At 41.0% G+C, this 24,259-nt stretch overlaps 1 protein-coding gene across 4 annotated transcripts in view; it reads left to right on the top strand.

Moving 5' to 3' along the window:
* The window catches only part of PDGFD (platelet derived growth factor D), a 221,751-nt gene that overhangs the window by 112,958 nt on the left and 84,534 nt on the right, over positions 1-24,259 (top strand). The window contains exon 1 of one of the 4 annotated variants that reach the window (XM_035008815.1): positions 7,216-8,227. The exons of 2 other annotated variants lie outside the window; for them this stretch is intronic. In XM_035008815.1, coding sequence (XP_034864706.1) covers positions 8,161-8,227 — 67 coding nt within the window. In that variant the 5' untranslated portion in view covers positions 7,216-8,160. Of the gene's footprint in view, positions 1-7,215; positions 8,228-24,259 lie in introns of those variants that run through there. One more of the 4 variants, XM_035008816.1, reaches the window with a different exon arrangement.

Genomic DNA, 24,259 nt, shown 5'->3' with positions numbered 1-24,259 from the left:
GGGCTCCCTGCTCGGTGAGGAGCCTGCTTCTCCCTCTGACCCTCCCCCCTCTCATGTGCTCTCTCTCTCAGTCTCTCTCTCTCTCAAATAAATAAATAAATAAAATCTTAAAAAAAAAAAAGAGCAGAGGGAGAAGGGAGATGGGAAGCCGTCGAGGCGGGCGCTTGCGACGGGTACTTGTGTTTTCACGTACTTGACGTAAGGAGCTGGGAAGGCCCCGCGGGGGCGGGAGGACCGGGAGATGCTGTCTGTCCGGCTCAGAGGGGCGCCGCTGCCCGGAGGCGAAAGTGGGAGGAGGACGCAAGGGCGCAGAGAGCGGTTCTTGAGCACGAGGAGGAGGACCCAAGCCGACGCGGGGCGCTGAGACCACAAGGACGGGCGGTGTTGAGCCATCGGGTGCGGGAGGGTGGAGCGGAGCGTGCGGGCAAGGGCGGACCCGTTCGCAGCCGGCGGACGCCTCGGGGCACGCGTGAGGGGAGCCCGCGCGGAGGGCAGTGTGGCGCGGGGCCCAGCGCGCCCCGAATGGCTGGCGCGTGCGGCCCCCCTCGGCCGAAGGGCACGCTGCCCTCCCCCGCACCCCCGAGGGCGGGCTCGCGGGCGCCCGGGCAGGTGGCGGCTGCGTACAACCCTGAGTGCGCCTTCTCTCTCTGTACCCTCCAGCTGTTGGTGAGGACTCCTCGGCCCTGGCTCGGCCTTCCCGCGTGTGAGCCAACCTGCTCCGCCTTGCCCAGCCCCCTTTGACTTCAAGTTCTGTCACACCTGCACCATCAGGTTGCGTCAGCCCGAAGAACTGTTCTAGTCTGTGTCCCCTGTTTGTCTCAGATGCAGGACTGTCTCTCACTCAGGGTCCAGTTACCACTGTATTTGCATACGCCTATTCACTTACACTGGGAATGTTGACTGACGCCCAGTGGGTGTGAAGCGTGTGCCGAGTTCTGGGGATGCACACGTGAGTAATGTTTCGTGCAGGCTATGCTCGTAGGGGAGCCTCAGTCTGAAAGAGGACATGTGCCCATGCGCACACACGCATGCACACACATGTGTACGCACGCATGTATACACATGCACACATACATGCATACACACGCATGCATACACACATGTGTACACATGCATGTACATATACACATGCATACACACATGCACATATACACACACGCATACATGCATGTATACACACGCATGCATGCACACACGTACACACATGCATACATGCATGTGTATGCATGCATGTATGCACACAGTGCATACACATACATACACACATGCACATACACACATGCACACACATGCACACACATGCATACACACGCATGCACACACATGTATGCACACATACACATACACACACGTATGCATATGCACACACACAAATCGCAGGGGGGTAAAAAATACCAGAGAAGTCAATACAACATGGGAGAAATGAGTAATATCTGGAGAACAAATGCAGAACGTGGAGAGGGTGCCAACAGGGAAGGCTTCCTGAAAGTCCTGGGCTTGGAGAGACGGCGAGAAGTCAGCCACAGGGGGTGAACGTGGTGGAGACTGAGGGCTGGGAAGTGCGGGGCCCGACTTCACACCCTTAACCAGAAAGGCAGCAGCGTTTCAGGAAAAGGAGGATTTTATAAAATTGTAGGGGGAAAAAATCTAGCATTATAATTTTCACGTAGAAAATTATTAATTATTTAGAGCGATTCTTCACTATTTGTAGAGATGGATGGCCCTTTGACTCAAAATATTAAGTTAACAAATTTCTTCTGTAGTTCTTTGTGTCCTGATAAGTTCGTCAGAGATCAGCCGTGGTGGTGCTGAGCTCGAGAGCAACTGTAAGAGGAGACCCGTAGCGTCCAGACGACTCTGCCAGAAGCCAGCAAGGCTTCGATTCCACGTCCTTTTTCACTTCCCACCAACCAACTTTGCACAGTTCGGTTTTAAAATCTTAGTAAGTTAGGGAGATAATGCAAGGGTTTTGTTTTCTTAAACAGTGGATGAAATTATTTTTGTAGAATAAGCTTCCCTCCCCCCCTTTTTTTTGGCAGAGCAAGAATCCAGGGTTCACATTCAAAAGAAGCTCACATCTTTTTTTTTTCATATTACCGTTGTTTGATACTGAACATAATTAAGCTTTGCAGTCTGTTTTATTAGCTTGCTGTAATTCTTTTGTTGGCATTTTGCATTCATGTGCCTTTTACTATTTTACCATTTTCTGGGAACACACAGTGGAAAGCAAGAAGCCTCAAGGTCTGGCCAATTAAGTGTCATCATTCCGTAGAATATCCCATAGGATTCAGGATTATCAGGGAGCTTAGTGTCCTCTATTCCAGCCACCATGCAGGCCTTAAATCTCTGTTGCAGAGCAGCCTGGAATCTGAAGTGCTAAACACAGCCTTCTGGGGCCGTATATACTGTATGATTCTTTCATTTGACTCAGCACTGTGGGTGAGTCAGATACCATATAGGTAATTATCTTACCTCAAAATTGCAATTAAAAACTTACTCTGATTATGTAATAAACTCAGGGATCACTGGGAGTATATATAAATACTCCTAAGTATAAAATGTTCCCACACCATAAATTCCTGTTGCACAGGCTTTTGAGAAATGGGCTATCTGAATTATCTCGATGTGCAAATCCAGGTAACTGGAGGCTATTATAACTTCTCCTGAGGAGTTTCTGTGAAGTATATTCTCTTGCTTTTTCTTCCTTGGTAAGTACAGTATGGGAACATAATCGAACCTTTCTTCGATAAGTGAGACCCCTGCAAGGTCTCGGGGCTATTGCTCAGAAAATCAATTCTCATTGTACAGCCTAAATACCCAGAAAATAGAAAAGATGACACTGATTTCATGCCGGCCAAGGAAACAGCCCTGAAGTTATTTTTTGGAATAAATCCACAATAATGCCCTTTATAATTTGCCTCTTTATAAAACCTTAACGCAGCCAAAAAAAAAAAAAAAATCCAGATAATTGATGGTTTCACTTAGTACAGTCAGCTGACGGCTTAAAGTTCCATGCCTCGCTTTGCAGGGCAAATAAATGTCTTTTCTGTGAAAAAGGAGTAGAGGCATCAATGTCAGTATGTAGCATGTATAATAATTAAACCACATTAAGCAAATATATTAGCTTGCTGCATTTGGATTCCTTCCTTGAAATATGTGCCTGCTATTATTTTAAAAATAAAGTGTAATCTTAAGACAGGGCAATATTTACTTGAAATTCGCAAAGCAACTTAGGAAAGATGCAGAATTTTCAAAGCTGATGTAGAGGTTAAACCACGAATTTTCTTCCTGTTCTGCCATTCGCTTTATAATAATACAAAAATTGTGCCTCCAAGGTTGCAAATGAATGACATTTATTTCTTTGGATAATTATTTAATAGGCATATTGACAATACTCTGATGAAAGTTCAAGCTTTCATTCATATGTTTGAAGGTTTCCCATTGGAGAGGTTTAGTATTGCCCATCTTTGAGATTTAAACACCATGATAAAACCTCTTAAATAAATGTATAAACAGTATATAATTGAAGAAACTCATGAGACCTGACAGTTTATTCCATATCAATCTGCTGGCAACTCAGCTACTGAGTTTTTCTCTATTATAAGGAGACAGAATATGGACAGAGGACACACACACACACAAATATACATTTGTGGGGAGAGAGAAAGCAGGTGCACACTCAGTCTGGACATGTTTTCAATCACTTTGGATGTACAATTAAAAAATGATGTCATTTTCCAGCAGGGAGCACTTTTAGGGGGCATTGTATTTATCACTTTATTTTACAGGTTACTGTTTTAACATTTTGTCATGAAAAGGGATGCATTTTAAGTTATATATTGCATGTTGAAAATAATATCTCTTGATAGCTTTTGGCTTTATAGAACTTTTGGCTTTGGCTTTACTTTCCAAGTCTAGATATACATGTGTGTGTGTTTACTTATTTTTAAGAAGCTTTGCTGCTACGATTTTGTGCTTTATAGTCCCTTCCAGAGTCTTAATCATATGAGAAATACTCAGATGTGTAGGACACACACCTTATTACTGAAGGTTTGTAGATTACTTATAATTTGTGAGAGAAACACTTACAGATTAAATAAGTTTAATAAATTAAAGACAAATTAAAAACAATTTCTGGGGGCATCTGGGTGGCTCAGTTGGTTAAGCGTCTGACTCTTGGTTTCGGTTCAGGTCATGATCTCGGGGTCCTAGCATCAAGCCTCGCATCCGGCTCCATGCTCAGCGGGGATTCTGCTTGTCCATCTCCCTCTCTCCCTCCCCTCCACTTGCTCTCTCTCTCTCTCAAATAAATAAATAAATATAATCTTTAAAAATATATGATTTCATGGGTTGATACTTACTTGTTTCTTAACTTCCAATGTGCCTTAGTAAAAGAATGTTTCCATTTTTTAAATTTTTGCTCTATGGAGAATAACCATGTAAAAAATACTAATGGGGGCGCCTGGGTGGCTCAGATGGTTGGGCGTCTGCCTTCGGCTCGGGTCATGATCCCGGGGTCCTCAGCGGGGAGCCTGCTTCTCCCTCTGACCCTCGCCCCTCTCATGCTGTTTCTCTCTCGCTCGCTCTCTAAAAATAAATAAGGTCTTTAAAAAAAAAAAATACTAATAGGAATGATAATGATAATGGGGACTTAAGATGTTTTGAATTCAGCTGTCATTGAGGAAAACCATTCAAACCATTTTTTAATGTTTACTCTTTTGTAGTAAACTTGTAATCAGCACATTTCAAAGACACTGTCACTGTAGTTTAGATATACCAGCATGACCTGTGCATAAGTTCAAATACACTTTAATAACTTCAACATAAATTTTCTTTGTCAGAATATTAACACTGATATCATCATTAATTCCTCATTACATTTAGGTAATTATGTGTTATCCTGAAAATGAGAAAATTAGCTGGTTCCCTCTCATGTGGTGTTAATATTCAATCAGCAAAGTATTCCTTTTTGAGCATTTTCTAGGTGTCTTTCTTTTCCAGGTGGTTGACATATATTTCTGAGCATATTCCTTATCTTCCAAGAACGATATATGTTTGACTAAAGTATCAAACTAGAAGACAATGCAAAGGGTTTTGCAAGCTAGCAGCATTACTAAAGATCATATTTTTATTTTTAAAATTATATTTTTATTTCATTAAAACTACTGTGTGCGGGGCACCTGGGTGGCTCAGTGGGTTAAGCGTCTGCCTTCGGCTCAGGTCATGATCTCGGCATCCTGGGATTGAGCCCCACGTCGGGCTCTCCGCTCAGTGGGGAGTCTACTTCTCTCTCTCTGTCTCTAATAAATAAAATCTTAAAAAAATAAAAAAATAAAATTACTGTGTGGGATGTTTCCTACATTAGTTTTTTTTTTTTCTTTTTTTGATGTGAGATATCTTATTCAAACTTGAGCCCTACAAAGTTCCTAACAAAGGGCGTCAATCATGATGTACAAGCAAATGTGTTGGAATGACTGGGAAAATAGCCACAGCCCTATGGATTGGACAGGAATCCCCATCAAAGTGTCACTAACGTCCTAGATCTTCATGAGTCCTTTCTTAATGCTGCTAGGAGGATGCTGCTAAGGTCTGAAACCACTGTTAGTATTTGTTTTTTATTTAGTTCTAATTTACTTGTGATTTCTCTGCTGTTCCTCCTTGTTCTTCCTGTATAGTGATTCCTGGTGGGAAATCAGTGGAAGAAATCTGTTCTTTGGAAATGTCTTGAATTGGCCCTATTAATTGTCCAGAAGAATATGTATTTGGAAAATTATAGACTTGTTTTTATTTACATACTTTGTTAAGCTTTTGCGCCATCTGGAGATGAGCTCAGAAACATGTTAATAATTTCTCATAGTAAAGATTTAATGGCCACATCCTATAAGCAAGTCATTGGACTAGTAGCTTCCAGGACAGAAGGACGAATCGGAGTCATTTTCCTCTTTCAAAGAACAAAATACCTACAAGGAGAGATAAGACTCAAGTACTTTGAATTACTTTATGTACTAGAAGTTAGTAAGAGTCATGGTAGGTGTGTAAGTCGAACGTTGTGCTTGCTCAGAAGAGATGGATGCTCCCCGTTGGGGTCGCGCAGGGCATGGTCAGGACCCTGCAGAAGGCGCACTGCACCCAGCGCTGCTGCGTTGGGCCCAGAGGAGGGATTTGGCCATCGTGCCCTCTTACCTGCCTGGGTTTGCAGGAGCAGCCCTTGATCACAGCACTCACTGACTCCTTTCTCCTCACACAAACGTACGGCTCACTGTTCACTGTTGTCCTTGTAGCTGCTGTAACCAAACGGAGGCAGCAGCCTCCCGTCCCCAGCTTTCACACAGACACACCACACAAGAGTTTCCGCCCATGTTTCCTTCCGGTCAGAGCCTTCCTGGTGAAGGGACGGTCTTGGCTCCGCGAGGAATACCCCGTGCGGTGCCCGGACTGAACTCTGCATGGCCTCTTCCTCAGCTCACCTTCACCTGCTTTATGGCGAGTGAAGGATTCCTTCAAGACGTTGGCATTCCGCTGCCCGTCTGTCTTAGCTTATGTTACTCTCTAGCCTGGGCAGAGGTTTCATTAGAAAATGGGCAGAGGCTACCGCAGGAATAGCCACAAGTCCTTGTGGTTGCTTTTAGCATAAATGTGTATAATCAGTGGATATCATACTTTAAAAGTGTTGATGGGACAACACACATATCTGTGAGATGATGCACAACTTCCTGAAATTAACCAGTTTTGACATTCTCCACACACATTCGCCCCTGACACGTGAGTAATAGCGTGCGGTCCTCTCAGACAGGAAGGATGTGAGGCCTCCAGCCACTGGCCACTCCAAAGTGAGTGATGTGGCAGGTCACTTTATTTAAGCTGACACTTCGGGTCCACCCGTCTTTGCAGCGTGGATGTCCGCTCGTTTCCTGACAGGACAAAGATAGAGTGAAAAGGTCTCAAATGCAAAAGCCCCCTGTACCATGATAACATGGTCTACCGGATATTTCATTAATTATATGCATGATAGGTGATGTTTCTACAATGGCCTTTATAAAAGAGAGAATTTCCAGATTGTTGTTTATGTAACTTCCTCTCTTCTAAACAGCAGCTGAGTTAATTGATCGCCGTGGTAATTAGCATGGCTAAAGCCCATCTGTCAATAGGATTTCATTGTATTCCAACCATGAAAATGAGAAACAAAGCCTGATAAACAAAAGCTTTATTTTTAAAAAAAGCAAATAAAAGAGAAATCAACTCACATTCTGTTTTTCTCAGAAAAATTAAATTTAGCAGCCCAGATACAAGGATTCTTTCTTAGACCATCTTAATGGCATCCAGTGCAGAGCATTTTCCTTCCTATTATTAGAAAGGTTTGGAGGTGTTGGTGTCTCTGTTCTGAGACTCCCATGCCCGTTGTGCTCCATTATCATTCCCATTCCACTTACGAATATTCTCTTTCACTCAGCTCGTAAAATGTGCTCAATGACTGATAATGCTCTTGTTTACTCATGTATTGGTGAAATATTTCAGTGCTGCTTATGTACAGACCATAAGTGTCTCTTCCTGGAGACCTCCAGAGCACAAGAACTAATCCGAGTAACTGCGTTCCCTGGCTTTCAAAATCAGAGACCCAATTTCTGATGTTGAAGAGAAAGAAGATAGATCATTGATTGTTTTTTTTCTCTGCAAGCTGTAAATGAAATGAAACAGAAAGGTCTCAGGCAACCCTAACAAAACTGTTTTTGAGTCTTTTATTTTTCTGCATTTCCTTATTTATCTTCCAAACAACTTAAGGCACTATTAATTTTGAGCAAAGTCTTGGTTTTATTTTATGTTCTTAATGCAGTGTTTTTCATCGAGAATGGAGAGTTGTGCTGAACTCTTCATGCCTGTGGCTGAGACACGGGACCAAATGTTCTAAGGATAACTCATAAATTACTGCTTGTGCAACATGAAATAAACTGGCATTCAATTAAAATAGAAATGTGGAGTCCTGCTGTAGTCATCGTTTCTGATATTAAAGTTGGGCTCCCAGACTATTTCTTTATAGAAGTTTAGAGCAAACCGGATCATCAGCTCTTGAATTTGCAGCAGACCAACCTAATAACAAACAGCAACAACCACAAAGAAAACCAATGACCACTTCATGCAGGAGATGCGATTTGTGTGGTTGGGATGGATGTGAGGGACGCCTTCCAGCAGTTGACCTCAGGTCACTCGACCTTCTCTTTCATAGTCCTAGGTGAGACCATTCTTTATGGTATGGAATTTTTCATCTAAAATAACTAGGACGATCCTAGATACAAGAAACCTTAATTGGAGGGGGAGTAAATCATGCTATACTTTTAATAAAATAGGCTCTCAGTGAATCACTTCTTAAAAAGAAAGCTGTGTGTTCTGTTCCTTGAAACTATTGACTCATTCTGCCTCTGTGACTAAAAAGAAGGTCAACCAAACACAGGCATCTTCAGAAACTAGTATCAAAAATTTAATCAAAATATGTTATTCTATCCTTACATGAAACAACAGTGTTTATAACTACAATTCTGGAAGAACAGTCTCTCTCTCTCTCTCTCTCGCATGCACATGCACACACACGAACTGGCTAAGATACACAGACTAGTGAGATAGAAAGCCTGTTGTTGCTTTGAAGTCATAAAAATAGGGTTTAAGTTCCCTGAATTTGTCACTTATTATCTGAATGCCCTTGGACAAAGCATTAAATTCTCTGAGCTTCATTATCCTCTTTTGTAAAATGGGGATGATGACAATAATCTGTTTTCCATAGGATTTCCATGTGGACTTAATGGATAATTTGAATTTGTCTTGTAAATAGAACAACACTCTACCAAAGTCCATTATTGTTTCCCCGTATGAGTAGAAACAGTAATTAGCAACCTGGAGAAGTAAGAAGAGAGGATGGAATTTATAAATCCTGAAGGAAATATGTCGATTAATTTTAACTGCTTCTTGACTTGAATTGGATGCTGTTGTGTCTTGCTCACTTCAGCCTTGCGCTCTGAGCTGCCCAAAATAGTAGCAAGACCTGATTGCCAAATCTGTTTCAAAACCAGGAAGTAGGCTTCAAGGGTTGACCAAGCAAATGCGTTCATAGGACATTATGTCAACAGTTTATTCAGTGTCATTTTTAACCATCACAGTCTGCGAGGTGTTCTTGTAGGTTAAAGAAAGAAAACAACGAGGCCTGTGCTCCTAAGGTGCTTATAGGATTATGAAGCAGACAGAACATAGTGTAAAGACAATCCATTCACCCTAATTAAGAGTGAAAAAGTATTACAGAGTAAATCAAGTTAGTAATACTTGAATGCAACCAAACGGTTGAGGTGGATGCCATGAATATAAGTATCTTTCCCGTAAATTATGATTTAGAATCCATCTTGTGGATAGTTACGTATTAGATGGGACAGTGAGAGGGCCTCACTCCATAGGTCACCTTCCTCAAAGGCCTTTTAAAAGAAAAAACAAAAAACACATTACGGAACTGAGGAAATCAAACCCTCAAAGTGGATACCCAGAGTCATTTGGACGGCCAGCCTAACTGTCAGGCCCGAGGTTGCAAACCTGGGGGACTTCTTGGCACAATCGAGAGCAGCCATTTAAAAGTTCCCTTGAAGACCTGGCATGTTGACAGAGGTCATTGTCCTGTGGCTACTGGACAACAGATCTGATATCCCTCCTAGCAGGACCTTTAAACCTTGTTGATGGTGCACCTCATTACTTTAAAAAAAAAAAAGTTTGCTCACACTCTCAATGTTTATAAACTATTTTTTAATGGGGTATCTGGATGGTTCCGTTGGTTAAACGTCGACTCTTGATTTTGCCTCAGGTCACGATCTCAGGGTCCTGAGACCAAGCTCAGCAGGGAGTCTGCTCGAGATTCTCTCTCTTGCCCTCTGCCCCTCCCCTCCAAAATAAATAAATAAATCTTAAAAAAATAAACTATTTTTAAATGGATCAGTTACAGTAAATACAAATAGAATTTCTGTTCTTTTCCCACCCTCACTAATGGATCTAGAGGTGTTAGAACATCACTTTGGGGGGGGGGGGGGCTTACATTTATTTTTTTTATTATGTTAATCACCATACATTACATCATTAGTTTTTGATGTAGTGTTCCATGATTCATTGTTTGTGCATAACACCCAGTGCTCCATGCTCCTCAATACCCACCACCAGGCTAACCCATCCTCCCACCCCCCTCCCCTCTAGAACCCTGTTTGTTTTTCAGAGTCCATCGTCTCTCATGGTTCGTCTCCCCCTCTGATTCCCCCCCCTTCATTCTTCCCCTCCTGCTATCTTCTTCTTTTCTTCTTCTTCTCTTCTTCTTCTTCTTCTTCTTTTTCTTCTTCTTCTCCTTCTCCTTCTCCTTCTCCTTCTCCTTCTTCATTTTTTAACATATACTGTAGTATATGTTTCAGAGGTGCAGGTCTGCGATTCAGCGGTCACTTTTGATCCTATTAGGAGACAACTCAGTCTCTGATGCCCTGACTCTATGGCCGAGGGCAGTTTCCTTTCAGGATGGAATAGGTTAGGGTCACACTAGGAGGGCGGGAGTCCAAAGGAAGCCTGGCCCTGAGCAGCACTGCCCAGAAGCTCACGTGGAATGGGGCATTTATGGCCGAGGCCTTTCCTAACGCAGTCGTGTTCATGGGGTGCACGTCGAGAGCAGAGTGGGACAGCCTCAGGCACGGAGTGGGGAGCCAGCTCGGTGGTGGGAGGGCCCACAGGAGTACACCCTCCCCCCCCCACCAGGGTACGGCATATGGGGCAGGAATGCACAGGACATCGAGGGCCTCTGTGGAGAGTCCACGTAGGACCTGATGGGCAGTGAAAGGTTCGCTCCAAGAGAAAAGGGGCAAAGAAGAAAGATTCAGAAAGACTTCCCCTCTGCTTCCCAGTGGCTGGGCTCCAGTCCTTACAGCTCTGCTGCATAAACGCAGCTGGGATTCTGGGATGCTTGTGCTTGGGGAGCAGACACCATTGCTGACCCCACTGCTTCTCCCTGAGCCTGCGTTTGTGTTCCTGTACGTGCTGTCGTCTTCCCATTTTCAGCGCCCGTCTGTCTTGGTTTCTCCGCACCTGGGGAGCTTGCTCAGTGCTCCTCAGCCTGGAAGTACAGAAACAACTCATAAGCAGCGAAAGATGAGAGTCAGGGGATGAGCACCCCGCTTCTCCATCTTTCTGTGGGGTGCTTCTCAAGAATGTTCTCTGTGGTTCCTCAGAGGGGTTGAACTGTAGGTTCTCATGGCAATAATGTGCTAGATCTTCTTGCTTTATCTCAGTTTAGCCACGTTCTCACCGGTGCTCCCTGGAATGAGCTCCCAAATAAGGACTCCTGCACCCTCCTCTGGGTCTCAGTGTCAGCACCTGAAGAGAGACCCTAAATGAATTTGGAGGAAGGGGAGTACCATATTTATTATTGTGTTATGGGTATTTTTTCTCAAATGATTTCTTCTGGAGTCTCAAATAATTCATGTCGATTTTACAAAAAGATAATGGACTTCTACTTCACACCATCCAGTCAAAATCTTGGCACCTGGCCCAGGGTTCAACGTGAGTGTAGCTTTTATTAATTCTACACGTTCTATAACAGTGTTCTCAACTGTTGCTCTGAATTGGCTCATTCAGATTCCGAAGTGCCCTGTCAGTAAATCTCACAGTTTTATGTATTTGGTAATTACAACATGTAATAAAATGTATCTGGAAGACGGCTTGACGTAAGTCTTAAGGCATGGACTTTGGATATTCCAAGGTTCAATTCCCTACTTTGAAACTTTTAGGGCTGTGCATCCATTTCTGTATGTCTTAAAGAAGGCTCTCAATGTCGACATCCTGTTGGCTCCTGAGAAATCCACCTGGCATTGATTTGGGGCTTATTTTAAAGCATCAATCACGTTACGATCCTCAGTAAAGGATGTGTTCTACATTCTGCCCACAACTTCTTGAGATCAGCTCTTCAGTAGCGATGGTACAGATTTGACACTTATATGTGCAAATTGGTAATTTGTATGCACGTTTTTTGACAGGAGCCTTCTGTGTATCTCTCATTTTTTGACAATATTAGCAAAACGTTAGACACTGACTTTAGTATCAGTTATTTGTATGCAGTTCAGTCGACTTATTGTCGTTCTTTGAAAAAAAATTGTATTCTGTGGCCAATTTGTTCAACATGTGAAATATGAATAGAATAGCAGCATGAAAAGTCCTTGTGTTCCATTTTTCTTCGTATGATATCGCCATGTGGAAATGTATTCTTAGGCATATACTTGGAGATTTTAATCCTTTTGATTCACCTACGTTTATCATCCAAACTTATAGCCCAAGGTGAAAGCTACTTCTTGACACTAAATGCCAAATTCTGTGTCTTGTGAGACCTTTTTGTTCACTAGGGTCCGAAAGGAAAGCCCCTCTTCACTCATATGTGATATGTTTTCCCTCATAGCCTTAGTTAATATGTCATATGTTTAAGTTTTTAAGAGTTGGTCAAAAGCAAAGATGTTGAAGACACCTTTGAGATCATATTAACACCAGCCAAAGGGTCCCAGCTTTGTGCACCTTTTTTCCTTAGGTTAGCGATGTTTGCATATTAAAATCTGGCTGATGTTAGAGATACAGGTTGTGGGAATTTCACTGTGAATTTGACTTTTAGATGTAACAGGGAAATAGTCTATAAGAGAATGTCTGCAGCAAATGTGAAAGTTGTAATAGGCATTTTTGCTAACCTGTGAAATTCCACTTGAGAGTTCCCAGTGGCTATCCTACTAGCTTCTTGTTGGAAGAGAAATGGTGAGCATCTGTGTAGCAAATCTCCAGGCCACATTTACTTAACCTTTATTCTGTGGCTACATAATTTGTCTCATGGAAAACATAGGTGACATTTCTGAACAGTGGATTGTCTTTACATGATATTAAGACTAGACGTAAGGAGAAATTGCAAAGAATTTCTAAGAAATCCTAAATTACTAAAAATGGATCAAAAGCATCCTTTTTTCATGAAAAAGCAAGAACTATTGATAAAAGAAGAGTCAGTACCATCTTTTTTTCCCTTGTACTCAAAATCAACCCTTCTTAAATGTCGCTCGGTAGGTAGGGGCATTTCTAGAATGATTATATGAGTCTGTCTTCGGTGAATTGAGTGAGATGAAAGAAACTCTGCTTTAATTGCAAAAGGAAGCTTGAATCTTTTGAGACCAAGAGCTTCCTGAAAAAGAAAAAAAAAAGAATGGCAGACATTCTATCTGAAATGCATTGGAGCAAAGAAGTTTGCATTTCAGAAAGATGTAAATAAAACACTGCTCAGAAGACATATTTTTGTTGCTCATCTTGCAGCTGTTATTTCCTAGAGATCCTGGTTATTTGATTATACCTTATTCCAGAAGATATTCAAGGTCATACTTGCGGCAGATTTTTGATTGTATACAAAGCTATACAAAGTGGAACATTTCGCCCTGGGGAGCCCCCCAAAATGGCTGCAGTCACGTTATTAAGTGAGCTGCCCTGGAGCTTGGCTCTGTTGTTAAATCAAAGGTTTATGTGTGTGTGTTGTTACTGCAGGCTACAGTTGTTCCATAGTTTTCACTTCTGACCAACTGGAGGTACAAAGCAATGGACCTTTGAAAAAATAAAAAAATAAAAAAACCGTTTTTGCATTTTTATGTAGTTATTACCCAAATAGCATCCAGGGAACTTTAACAAAACAACAGTCCTGTGTACTTAGTGTGTGTGTGTGTGTGTGTGTACATGCCTAAATTTAACTGTTTGTTAAGGTTCAGCTGTACACACTGTATTTTGCCTTTTGGCCCTGTAAAAACAGAGACCAGGATAAAATACTGTTTCACTTTTATTGTTGTAAATTTTAAGGTCAGATTTTTCTCCTTCCTCATTGTGTGGTTGGAACTGGAACTGGAGAGACTTATTTTGAAGTCGACCTAGGAAGTAGGAGGGGTAAGAGTCGTTCTTTGTGCTGTAGAAAGTATGTGTTAGTGTAATGTCACACTCTAAACAGTAATCATGAAAACATTATTCTAGTGCATCAATTAAATTACAGCTGTGTCTCTGAGATGTTGAGTCCAAATATCCAGTCTCAAACACTATCCTGATGGGATCCATGAAGTCAGAACTCGACAGGAAGACACAGAGAAGAGTAGCAAATCAGTTGGGTCCACACTGTGGAGTGAGAACTCTACTTTGACTGTGGCCTGACTATTTGAAGAAGACAAACTGAAGAGTGCAGTGTTATTCATGCCAGCCAGCATGCACTCTCTGTTCGGCATGAAATTCCTCCTCTTTCGTAAATGGTTAAATCTGTTCTATCCCAGTTTGAAACATTCCTCTTTCACTAACAAATTTCTGGTGTTTGTGTATTACATTCTGTTTTTGTTTTTCACTACACTAACTGGGGAAGAAAATAAGGAAGGATGGTCTTGCCCATGTATCAGATCCCTAGCTGGGACTCTCTGCACTTTGTCCTTGCACTGCTCATAGACCTGGTTACGGATACCTCGTCCACCATGCCTGGAGCCAGGGTGTGAGTATAGCTGCGCAGACATTATCCCTCTCAGCAGCCCGCCTCACCTTGACTCTTGTAAGATTCCCTGCATACCTGTATTAGTTAATTATTTGAAGAATAAGCTGTGTAACAACCATCCCCAAACTAAGTGTCTTAAAGCAAGAGTTACTTACTCTCGCTCATGTGTCTGGGGCCAGATGGAGGTTGATAGACCTAAACCAGGCTTGTGTGGTGTAGCCTGCTGCATTTGGTTGGATCTGCATCTGCTCCGTGTGTCTCTCCTCTTTGTTCTAACCGGCTACCCAGAACATGTGCTTCTGTGGCCATTGTAGAAGCACAGAAGGGTTGAATAGAAACATAGGATGAGTCCTAAAGTCTAGGCTCAGAATTAGTACATCAGCTCTTCTTCCTGCACTCTGTTGTCTCCATCGAATCTTATTCCCAAACCCAGCATCAATAGGACAGGAAAATTGAAGGGATTGACTCTAGAGGGACTCCGAGAAAGTCATATGGCAAATAATGAAGTAAGTGGAACAATATGAACAATAATGAAATCGACCATAGCATGCACTCAAGATGATCCCAGTGCCCTTTCCCCTCTCAAAGCAATGCTGTGCAAAGAGTCTGTAGAATACTTCTGTAGCATTAGTAAGTCTCATGATTCAGTAGGTCGGACTGAGGAGAATCAATCCATTTCTAGTTTTTCCTAGACCACTGCCACTCACATGTAATCCATGGACCTGCTGTCAGTCCCAGAAATCCTTTATCAGTCCACAGTAAGATAAGACATTTGCACCAAATGTAGATTAACTATGACCCTAAGTGCACTGTTAGTTTACTAAAATTGTTTATTATAGCAAGAAATTTTTGGTGAAGGAAGCTATATTTTGATTTTCAGCCTGGCCCCTACTCCTCATGATGTAGCCAACAGGCACTTTAAGTAGTTTTACCCTACTTAATCCAATATTTCAATCCTTAATCCAATATTAAGGAATGGATCCCTTAATCCAATATTTCAATCCTTTCACTAATTCTAGATGGATCCCTTAATCCAATACTTCAATCCTTTCACTAATTCTAGATGATACATAAATCCTCAGAACTGAAGTTAAAACATTATGAATTCAGTATCTTTATATTGGCGTTCACGGTCCTATTTGAAACTGTTCCATTAGTGGGACAGGTTCATGCAGGGAATAATGTAATATTAGGATAGATAGGAAACTTGGCACTTATGTAAAGGCCCAGGAGAAATGGAATACAAAATATGACCATATCCTGCCCCGTACTCTTAAAATATAGTCATTTCCTTAGATTTAAATAGAAAAATATGTTTTCCACTGCCTTTTCAGCACACTTGAGAAACAATTCATTGTGTTGCCTGATGCGTACAAGGTACCTATCAAATTACAGCTGTGATAGAATAGAATAATTATTTCGGTTATTAATACTTACCTGCTTTTGCATTCATATTATCTCATTTTTGTTAGATTGGAACATTTTTTCCATTTTTTATTTTCACTTAGGAGCCATCAATAAATTATCCATAATGTCTTTGGCACATTGAATGGATAAAATCAGGTCACACGTAACGCAGTTTATATCTTCAGTGTTTTATGTCGACAGTCACAGTCATGTCAAACTTATTAGAAAAAACTTAATGAAATAGCTCTGGGGCCTAACATTTCTAGAAATAGTCAAGGAAAGCCAAATATATTAATGTATGTCTACATCTCTACATTTTATTACATATGTTACTTCTCTCTGAAGCAATAAATCGGGCTAAGAAACTGCTGCCCCACATTCTCTGAACTCCTAAAATGTTTGCTGTGAGAATTCATTTTTCATTTACTCCTCTCTGTTATTTTTCTGCATGTCTGCCTAATCAAGTGACATTCCTCTATGTCTGCTTTAGATTTTGTAAAGTATTTCTACTTTTTCTGAGGTGGGGGCCCTTCTCACGGTCCCACAGGAAAGTCAGTGTTATCACTATTTTGCAGGTGAAGAAAATGCCTCCTACATTACCTGATTTTTTGCAAAGACACAGAGTTAGCAAGTGATACCAAACACTCCATTCAAATGCATTTTTTTTAAAAAACTCGTGCATCTTAGCCCTTTCACAGTAGGGGTGGCAGATAGAACATGGGGGTATCGCCGTCTATCCCTGCTCCGTGCTCAGGACTGATAATAATTACACCTGGAGCTCTTTCCCCAGACCACCTGTGCAGCCTTAGAAACGGTCCCAGCGTGCTGCTCTGAGGAAAGTCGCATACGTGTTTGGAACTGGCGTTCAGGATTAAATGGGTTTGATTTTCCATCTCTGTACCTTGCTTTGTTAGGATTTATGTTTTGTTTTGTTTTTTTGTATTTATGCCCCATAGCATCTATCATTGTACTTTGTACAAAATAATAAATGCTAAATAAATGTTCATGGTTTATGGTTAAATGGGTACAAGTCATAATGTGGTAAAATTTGGTTGATGACAAGGAAGAGTTTTTCTTCATTATCACTGAATCGTTTATTTCTTATGTATTTCTGGGCCTCATCTGGTGCTACCCATTGGAGACCCAAGGACAAATTCATTCATGGGGCAGAAAAGGGAGGCAGAGCAGACAGATGTGTGAGGGCCGGGGGGGGGGGATGGGAGGGACGTGTGATCTGGTACAGACATTGCTGTCTGTATGTCATCCCTGAGGAATGGGAGCCACCTGGGCACCCCCTGGATTGCCATTCACAGAGAACGGGGTGTCATGGGAGCTGGGCAGGACCCCCCCACAGCCCAGAAGGAGCACGTGTTGGGGGTTTGCCTGCAGGGTTTGTGAATCCTGTCTTCAAACCTGCACATGAGGAGCACTTGGGTGGCTTAGTCGGTTAAGCGTCCAACTCTTGGTCTGAGTTCCAGTCTTGATCCAGGGTCATGAGTTCAAGCCCCGCATTGAGCTCCATGCTAGGTGTGGAACCTACTTGAAAAGAGAAGAAAAGAGGAGGAAAGAAAAGAAAACTACAAATGAACCAACTCAGTCAACAAATGGACTAATTGCTTAACCTCGCCTGTACTGCCTCCTTAGATTTTTCTTGTGTTGAGAATATTCTAAATTTCATTCCTTTGTTCAATATATATTGAAAGCCTTTTATTATCTCCCACTGGGTTCTGAAACAACAGTGAATGAGACCCAGTCTTTATTTTCCAGAAGCTTCTGGTCTGGAAAATGGAGGACAGGAAGAGAGTGAGTGTTTCAGGCAAAGTCAATAAAAAAGCACATGTTAAGTTTTCTGTCACAAAATCTGACCCAAGAAATGTTATTTTCCACCCCCAACCCCACTTATCATATATCATCATAAGGTACTCTTGATTATTTTTTAATTAAAAAATCCTTCTGTACAACAGTTATTCACCAGGGAGAACAGGAGTCGTCACTGTACTAGTTTTCAAGTTTTTCTAGAGGTTTAAATGTCAGTGACACACCTTTACAAAAGGGCCTGTTTGGCAAACACCAAGGATCCTATCAATAACACTTATAATGAATATGGTGCACTTCCTTCTGGGAGGCTCTCATCGGTATCGCCATAGAAGGCGTCCGCTCTTCCTCACAGAAATTAGCATCCTGGTCTATATACGACGATAAAGATGTAGGCAGTGTCTCCTGAGTCAGTGTTTATGAGACACACGTCAGGACCCACAGAGAACCCCACAGGCGAGAGAAAATATCAAGACTTCCACATTTTATTGCTTATTAAATCCATGTAAATCTGCAAGTAGAGGTCACATCTTCCTATCTGAGTCTCTGGCATTTATCTCTGTGTGTTGGATGCTTGACAGGAAAACTCCCAAAGAGATGTTAACAGGTAGTTCTAAGGACATAGGGACATCTGGGGGCTGAAAAAGAGAACTTTCCTTCACCAAATTCTAATATGACCGATATTTCTTAAGTGCCACTGCATGCCAACTGCAGAAGGAAAGATTTTCCTGCCAACCCCCCTTCACCCCAGACAGCTTATACACACCCTTTTCAGAGTAAGAACCATGTTATATCCATTTTTTCATTCCTACAGTGGTTATGGGGCCCTGTCCATGTTGAAGGAGCGTGCACTCAGGAGACTTTGGCTGGATATATATTTCAAGCAGCCTTTTAAAGACCTTGGTAAAAACACAAACACACTTGTTGTGAACTCACTAGCATTGATGGCCACTCCTCTTGCTGCCCTGGACCTCTTTTTCTTCCTCACAGAACCCTGGTGGGGGGACATGGGTTTCAGGACAGGCTCAGCCTCCCCCGGCCCGGGGAAGTGTGTTGTGTGCGTCTGAGGGAAAGCCTGCCTACCGGAGGGCGTGAGGGTTCCAGAAAGGTTTCTGCTTTCTTAAAACGAGATTCATGTAGAAGAAAGCCGTTTCTTGGCCTCTGCATCCGACCCTGTGAGGAGGAACTAGCTGGAGCTTTTGTAACCCTCTGTCAGATTTTGACAATAGCCCACATGCCCAGCTAGCAGCATAGAGAGGTGGGAGCCCGTGATGACATCTCAACATCTTGAGTGGACCCACCCTAAAAAATGTTCTATTCCAGACTTCCAGTCCGAGATGACACCTTTTCTTTATTGTCCAGCCATTTTTTTGTTCATTCATCTGCTACTTGCAACCTAAATTCGCTTCTGGGATCCATGACTTGATCACAACGTGTGGCTCTGTGCAAATAAAGCAAAGGACCTCTCCCCGTGGGCAGAATTTCAGAAGGATTCTATCAGCAGATATTGCTTGAGAGCTCTCTCTCTACTCTTCAAAAATTGATAAATTGAGAGAGAATGTATTTCTACAGAGATTTTTGGACTCTGTAGGACATGCATGGAATGAATAGTAAAAACCAGCTGGTATTCAGAGTAGTTTCCATGTGAGTTAAGTGCATGAGAGCATCGTCTTTGGGTCCCTCTGTTTAACCAAAAGTGAAAATAGAAACAGAAATTCTGTGAATAACTAAATTGAACGACCATGCAAAACGTACATGATATCATAAGTTGGTGAAACATGACATTCTGAAGAAGCTAATGCATATTGATACACTGGTACTTTTTTTAAAGACTTTATTTATTTTAGAGAGAGTATTTGCCTGTGTGTGTGAGCGGGGAGGGGAGGGGCAGAAGGAGAGGGAGAGAGAGAACCTTAAGCAGACTCCCTGCTGAGTGATCTCACGACCCTGAGATCATGACCTAAGCTGAAATCAAGAGTCTTAACCTACTGAGCCACCCAGGTGCCCCAATACACTGGTACTTTTCAATTTATTCAGGTGTCTCACGTCCCAAAACCCTATTTTGTTCTGTATATATCTCTAGGTCTAATGTAGAGACATATACTAGTTAGAAAACTATGCTTTTGAATGGACTGTTTTATTTAAGGAAAATGTTAAATACGTCATTTTTCTTTGTGCACAGGTGCTTTAAAATGCTTTTTACAACAATATTCCAGATGCAAAGGCAATGTTGTCTTGTCTTTTTTATTTGAAGTATCATAAGAGATGACCTGTAGTAGTTCTTGCCTCTGAAACTGCTCTTTTTCTAAGATTAACTTTAAAAAAGTGTAGCTTCATTCACACCTGAGACCCCTTGAGAGTAAACAAAATCTGCATTTCTTTTTCAGACAGTAGCCTGTCAATCTAAGAAACAAACAGGAGTTTTTCAGTCGCCGGCTTCTCATGGCATATGGTCTCTGTAGAAATCTCACAGAGGATTAGTCACTGTAGCTCAGTTTAAAAGTTAGAATTTTATTATGTTTCAGAAGAAAATCTAGTAAAGTCTGAAAGCAATTACTCATGGTTTATGAATGAAATAAAAAATATCATTATAAGAGTTCAGAGCAACAGATCCATGGCAATATTCTTGAAGCCTTAAGCTGATGGGAATGGCAAGTTCTATCTTTTCCTCCCCTTTGCAAAAACAATCTTAACAGAAGAACCTGGAGCTTTCGCTTTCTACCACGCAGCGTCCGACTTAGGGTGAAAACATAAACCTGGCGCACAGTCTGAAAGTAACTCCTGATTCCGAGCAGGCGCTCCCTGAGATCAGAGTAAATGCTTAAGGAGTGATGGACCACTTTGGGTCTTATCCCAGAAAATAGCTTCAGATTGTTTTCTGCTAGTCGTGTAAGAGACTATATTATAAATATATGCGCTCCCAGGGAAGCCAGACAGATGCTGGTATATCACTAGTCATTTTACCAAGTTGTCTTCCAATCTTCCAGTGTGACTCATGCCTATATGAGTTCACAGATAGATTCCTTTTAACAATATATGTACACACCATTATCATTCTCAATACTCATTAAATGCTGGTATGAATTGTCCTTTATAAAAGGCCAGACCCTTTGCTCTATGTCATCTGAAAAAGTGATTCTAGATGACCGTAGGAATGGTCCAACAAGAGAGTGAGCTTAGCTTACAGTGACGTTTCATATGCCAAGGGTATATTGCAAGTGTCTTAGTAATCACTAAAGGACACTATGTGTTAAGGTATTTACAAGTTTCTAGTTTGACAGTCTGACTCTATCATAGATAGATAGATAGATAGATAGATAGATAGATAGATAGATAGATAGATAGATGATAGATAGATAGATAGACAGACTCCAAATATACGACCATGTCTCATTTCACTTAGTTTTTCCTCTCAAAGATACTGTCATTTGCTATTAAATTTTTGCTTTAAAATGGTTACAGAGAGTAAACAGGTAATCTTACTTGAGATGAAAGACAGTCTCTTCTCTCATCTATCAACTCATATAATTCCCGTATTTGTTCATTTATTTACTCTTGTAACAGACACTCAATTAATATCCCTAAATCCTGGGGACTGTGCCTCATGCTGAGGACCATAGGTGAGCTTGCCTGTGTGTGGTGAACGGCACTGGATTGACTGGGTGTATAAAGCATGGAGGTGAGGAGCAGAATAAAATCCAGAATACTAGCTCATCTGTCCAGTTCTCCCCCTCCATCTGCTTAACTGGTTACAGAAATCTGATGTCTACTATTTAGAAGTAGTTGATGCAACAAAATAAGTCAATAAATGTAGAAGAAAATTTGTCTGTCATGCATTGAAGGGATTTTCTGAATTTGTGGTAATAATGAGGACCAATGCATAAGGTTCCCTTTGATTCTAAACAGACCAGTAAACATTAAGCACTTACTGTTTTCCTTGAGACATATTTAGTAAATATTAGCTTTTTGTGAAAATTATTTTAATCTAACATTTACAGATATTCTGAAGAACATATAAATAAGGTGCTACACAAATTTAATTTGCCCAGAGATTTCTTTGACCTAGACAGGAAAACCACCCAATTTCTGTGTAACTCCCAAGCAAATATTCATTGAGCAAGTATTGGTTGAGTACCCACTGTGATTAATACCATTACCTAGCAATTTGTCATCTCGTTGAACAGGTAAGAAGAAACTTAAATATGGAGTAACGAGGAGACCTAGAGTCTGAGTCAGTGGTAATGTGAGTGATGCAAACAAGGGTTGTTTCTGGGCCCATGACAGACATTGTTGCTCATTTCCATTTTCCCCACTTAAAATAGATACAGGCTCAGAATCCTAAGTTAGTATTGCAGGAGGTCAACACCATTCAAGTTTACCCGCTGGGCAAATAAAACCCGTTTGCCATCTCTAACAAGACAAGTTCTAAAAAAGGTCAAGGTCCCTTACTTAAATGTATTTTTCTGGCAACTCACCAACTCCCTGCTGAGTTTGAAATCAGATGAATAATTATCTCTTAAGAGCATGACTAAATTTAGACAGACAAAACTCTGCCCTTTCTCCATTTCCTAACAGCTAGACAGTTACCTTTAACAGTAATCATACAATCTTCCCTATTTTGAAATATTAGTATGTGAAAAAAGAGGGGACTTCAATGACATTCAGTATTAAAAAATGACTCAATCTATAAAAAGTATAATTATAGATATACATGATGTGGTCATGTCTATTACATGAGAGATAATTAATATACATAGGAAATAGAGAGGTATATACAAATCACAAATTAGAAGCCATATATGAATAGCCAGTTTTCTCTTGGATTTGATGACTCTTTAGTCAAATGCAATTGGGAAAATGCTTTGTCTTATCACACGACTCAAGTTTTTAATCATGAGGATATTTCAAAATCATCTTCTTTGTTCCACACCATTCAAATTCCATGGCACTTTTGTTGGACCGGTGACTTCTTCCTGAAATTTACCCTGTAAAGTAACTTCAGAAAATTCTCACTGTCTGTGAAGACTCAAAGTTCATACTTTCGTCTTCCTTGACGCTGTTTGTAAGAATATTAGTTTTCATATAATCAGTGTTTGCTAGGAAGAAGGTGAGATCTAGTTTTTCCTGGGCATGACTTTTCCTTCTATTTTGCCTTTTATCTTTCTATATCTCTGAGTTGTGTTCCCAGTGATTAAAGCAGATCTTTTTGTCATTATGATTGTCTTGTTTTCTAGGTACTAAGTTAGTATAATTGAAAAGGTCTCTCTCTTTGATCCTGTAATACTTCCTGTCATGCCACTCAGCATTTCCCTTCCCGTCTGCCACAGTTCTGAATGTTATTGATTCATTTTTTTCATGTCTTTAACTTGTAAACAACATTACAACACAAAAAGACTATACTAGAAGAAAAGAGAATTATTAGAGAGTTAATGAATATGACTTACCCTAATGAGATAAAATGCAGTGTAGATATTTTTGGGCAATCTTTATTTTCACTCATTTAATTTTCTAAATATAGACCCAAATAATTTTCATTTTAATAGAATTTTGCAATCATTTTTTGTAGCATACCTATAAAATAGAAGCTATTTTCAAGGAAGGAGTATACAGTGGTCCTCCACCCCATATTTGCGATTTTACTTTCCCCAAATTCAGTTACCCTGGGTCATCTGCGGTCAGGAAGTGGATGATCCTCCTTCTGATGTATAGTTGGAAGTTCAGGAGTAGCCTCATGTCACGCCAGAGTGCCGACATCATTCACCTTAGTCCATTTCATCACCTCACATCATCACCAAAAGTATGAGTACAGTAAGAGATTTTGAGAAAGAGCCCACAATGACAGAACTTTCATCACAGTATACGTAATAATTGTTGTAGGTTACTGTTAGTTATTGTTGTTGATCCCTCATTGTGTCCGATTTATAAATTAAGCTTTATCAGGGGTATGCATGTATCGAGAAAACATAGTGTACATAGCATTCAGTACTCTCCGTGGTTTCAGGCGTCCACAGGGGTCTTGGGGTGTACGTCCCATGGATGGGAGGGGCTCCTGTAATTGCTCAGTGTTCTGCAATAACACAACAAAACCTTGTACGTCAAGAGATCTGGTGAGGTGAGGACTAGTAACTATCAGTTCAGTACTTTGGGCATCACTACATGCCTGGTGACTATTTCTGGCAGATGTTCAAAAAGAAATTATAGTATTTTTTATTCTTCTATTTTGATAGACTCAAATTCTTAAAGAAGAATAATTTTGAGCTCAGGGAATTATCAAGTGATTACTCTCCAAAAACACTCTCCAAATGGTTACTCTGAGGAAGTTTGTTTATAAAACATTAACGCTTTGGTTTGTGCCAAAAGGAACTGTGATTTAAAAATAATAATAATACATAACTGGCAGACAACCAATTCCCTCCTCCCTGAATTCATAAATAGAAAGGTTTTTGTATTACAACTGGGGTTCTTAGAAAAAAAATCTCTGCTGGAGAATTCTAAATAAATGTC

Source organism: Mirounga leonina, unplaced genomic scaffold (assembly GCF_011800145.1).
Source record: "Mirounga leonina isolate KUSES-001 unplaced genomic scaffold, KU_Mleo_1.0 Mir_153, whole genome shotgun sequence".
NCBI lineage: Eukaryota > Metazoa > Chordata > Mammalia > Carnivora > Phocidae > Mirounga > Mirounga leonina.
This window is presented reverse-complemented; position numbering and strand designations above follow the sequence as displayed.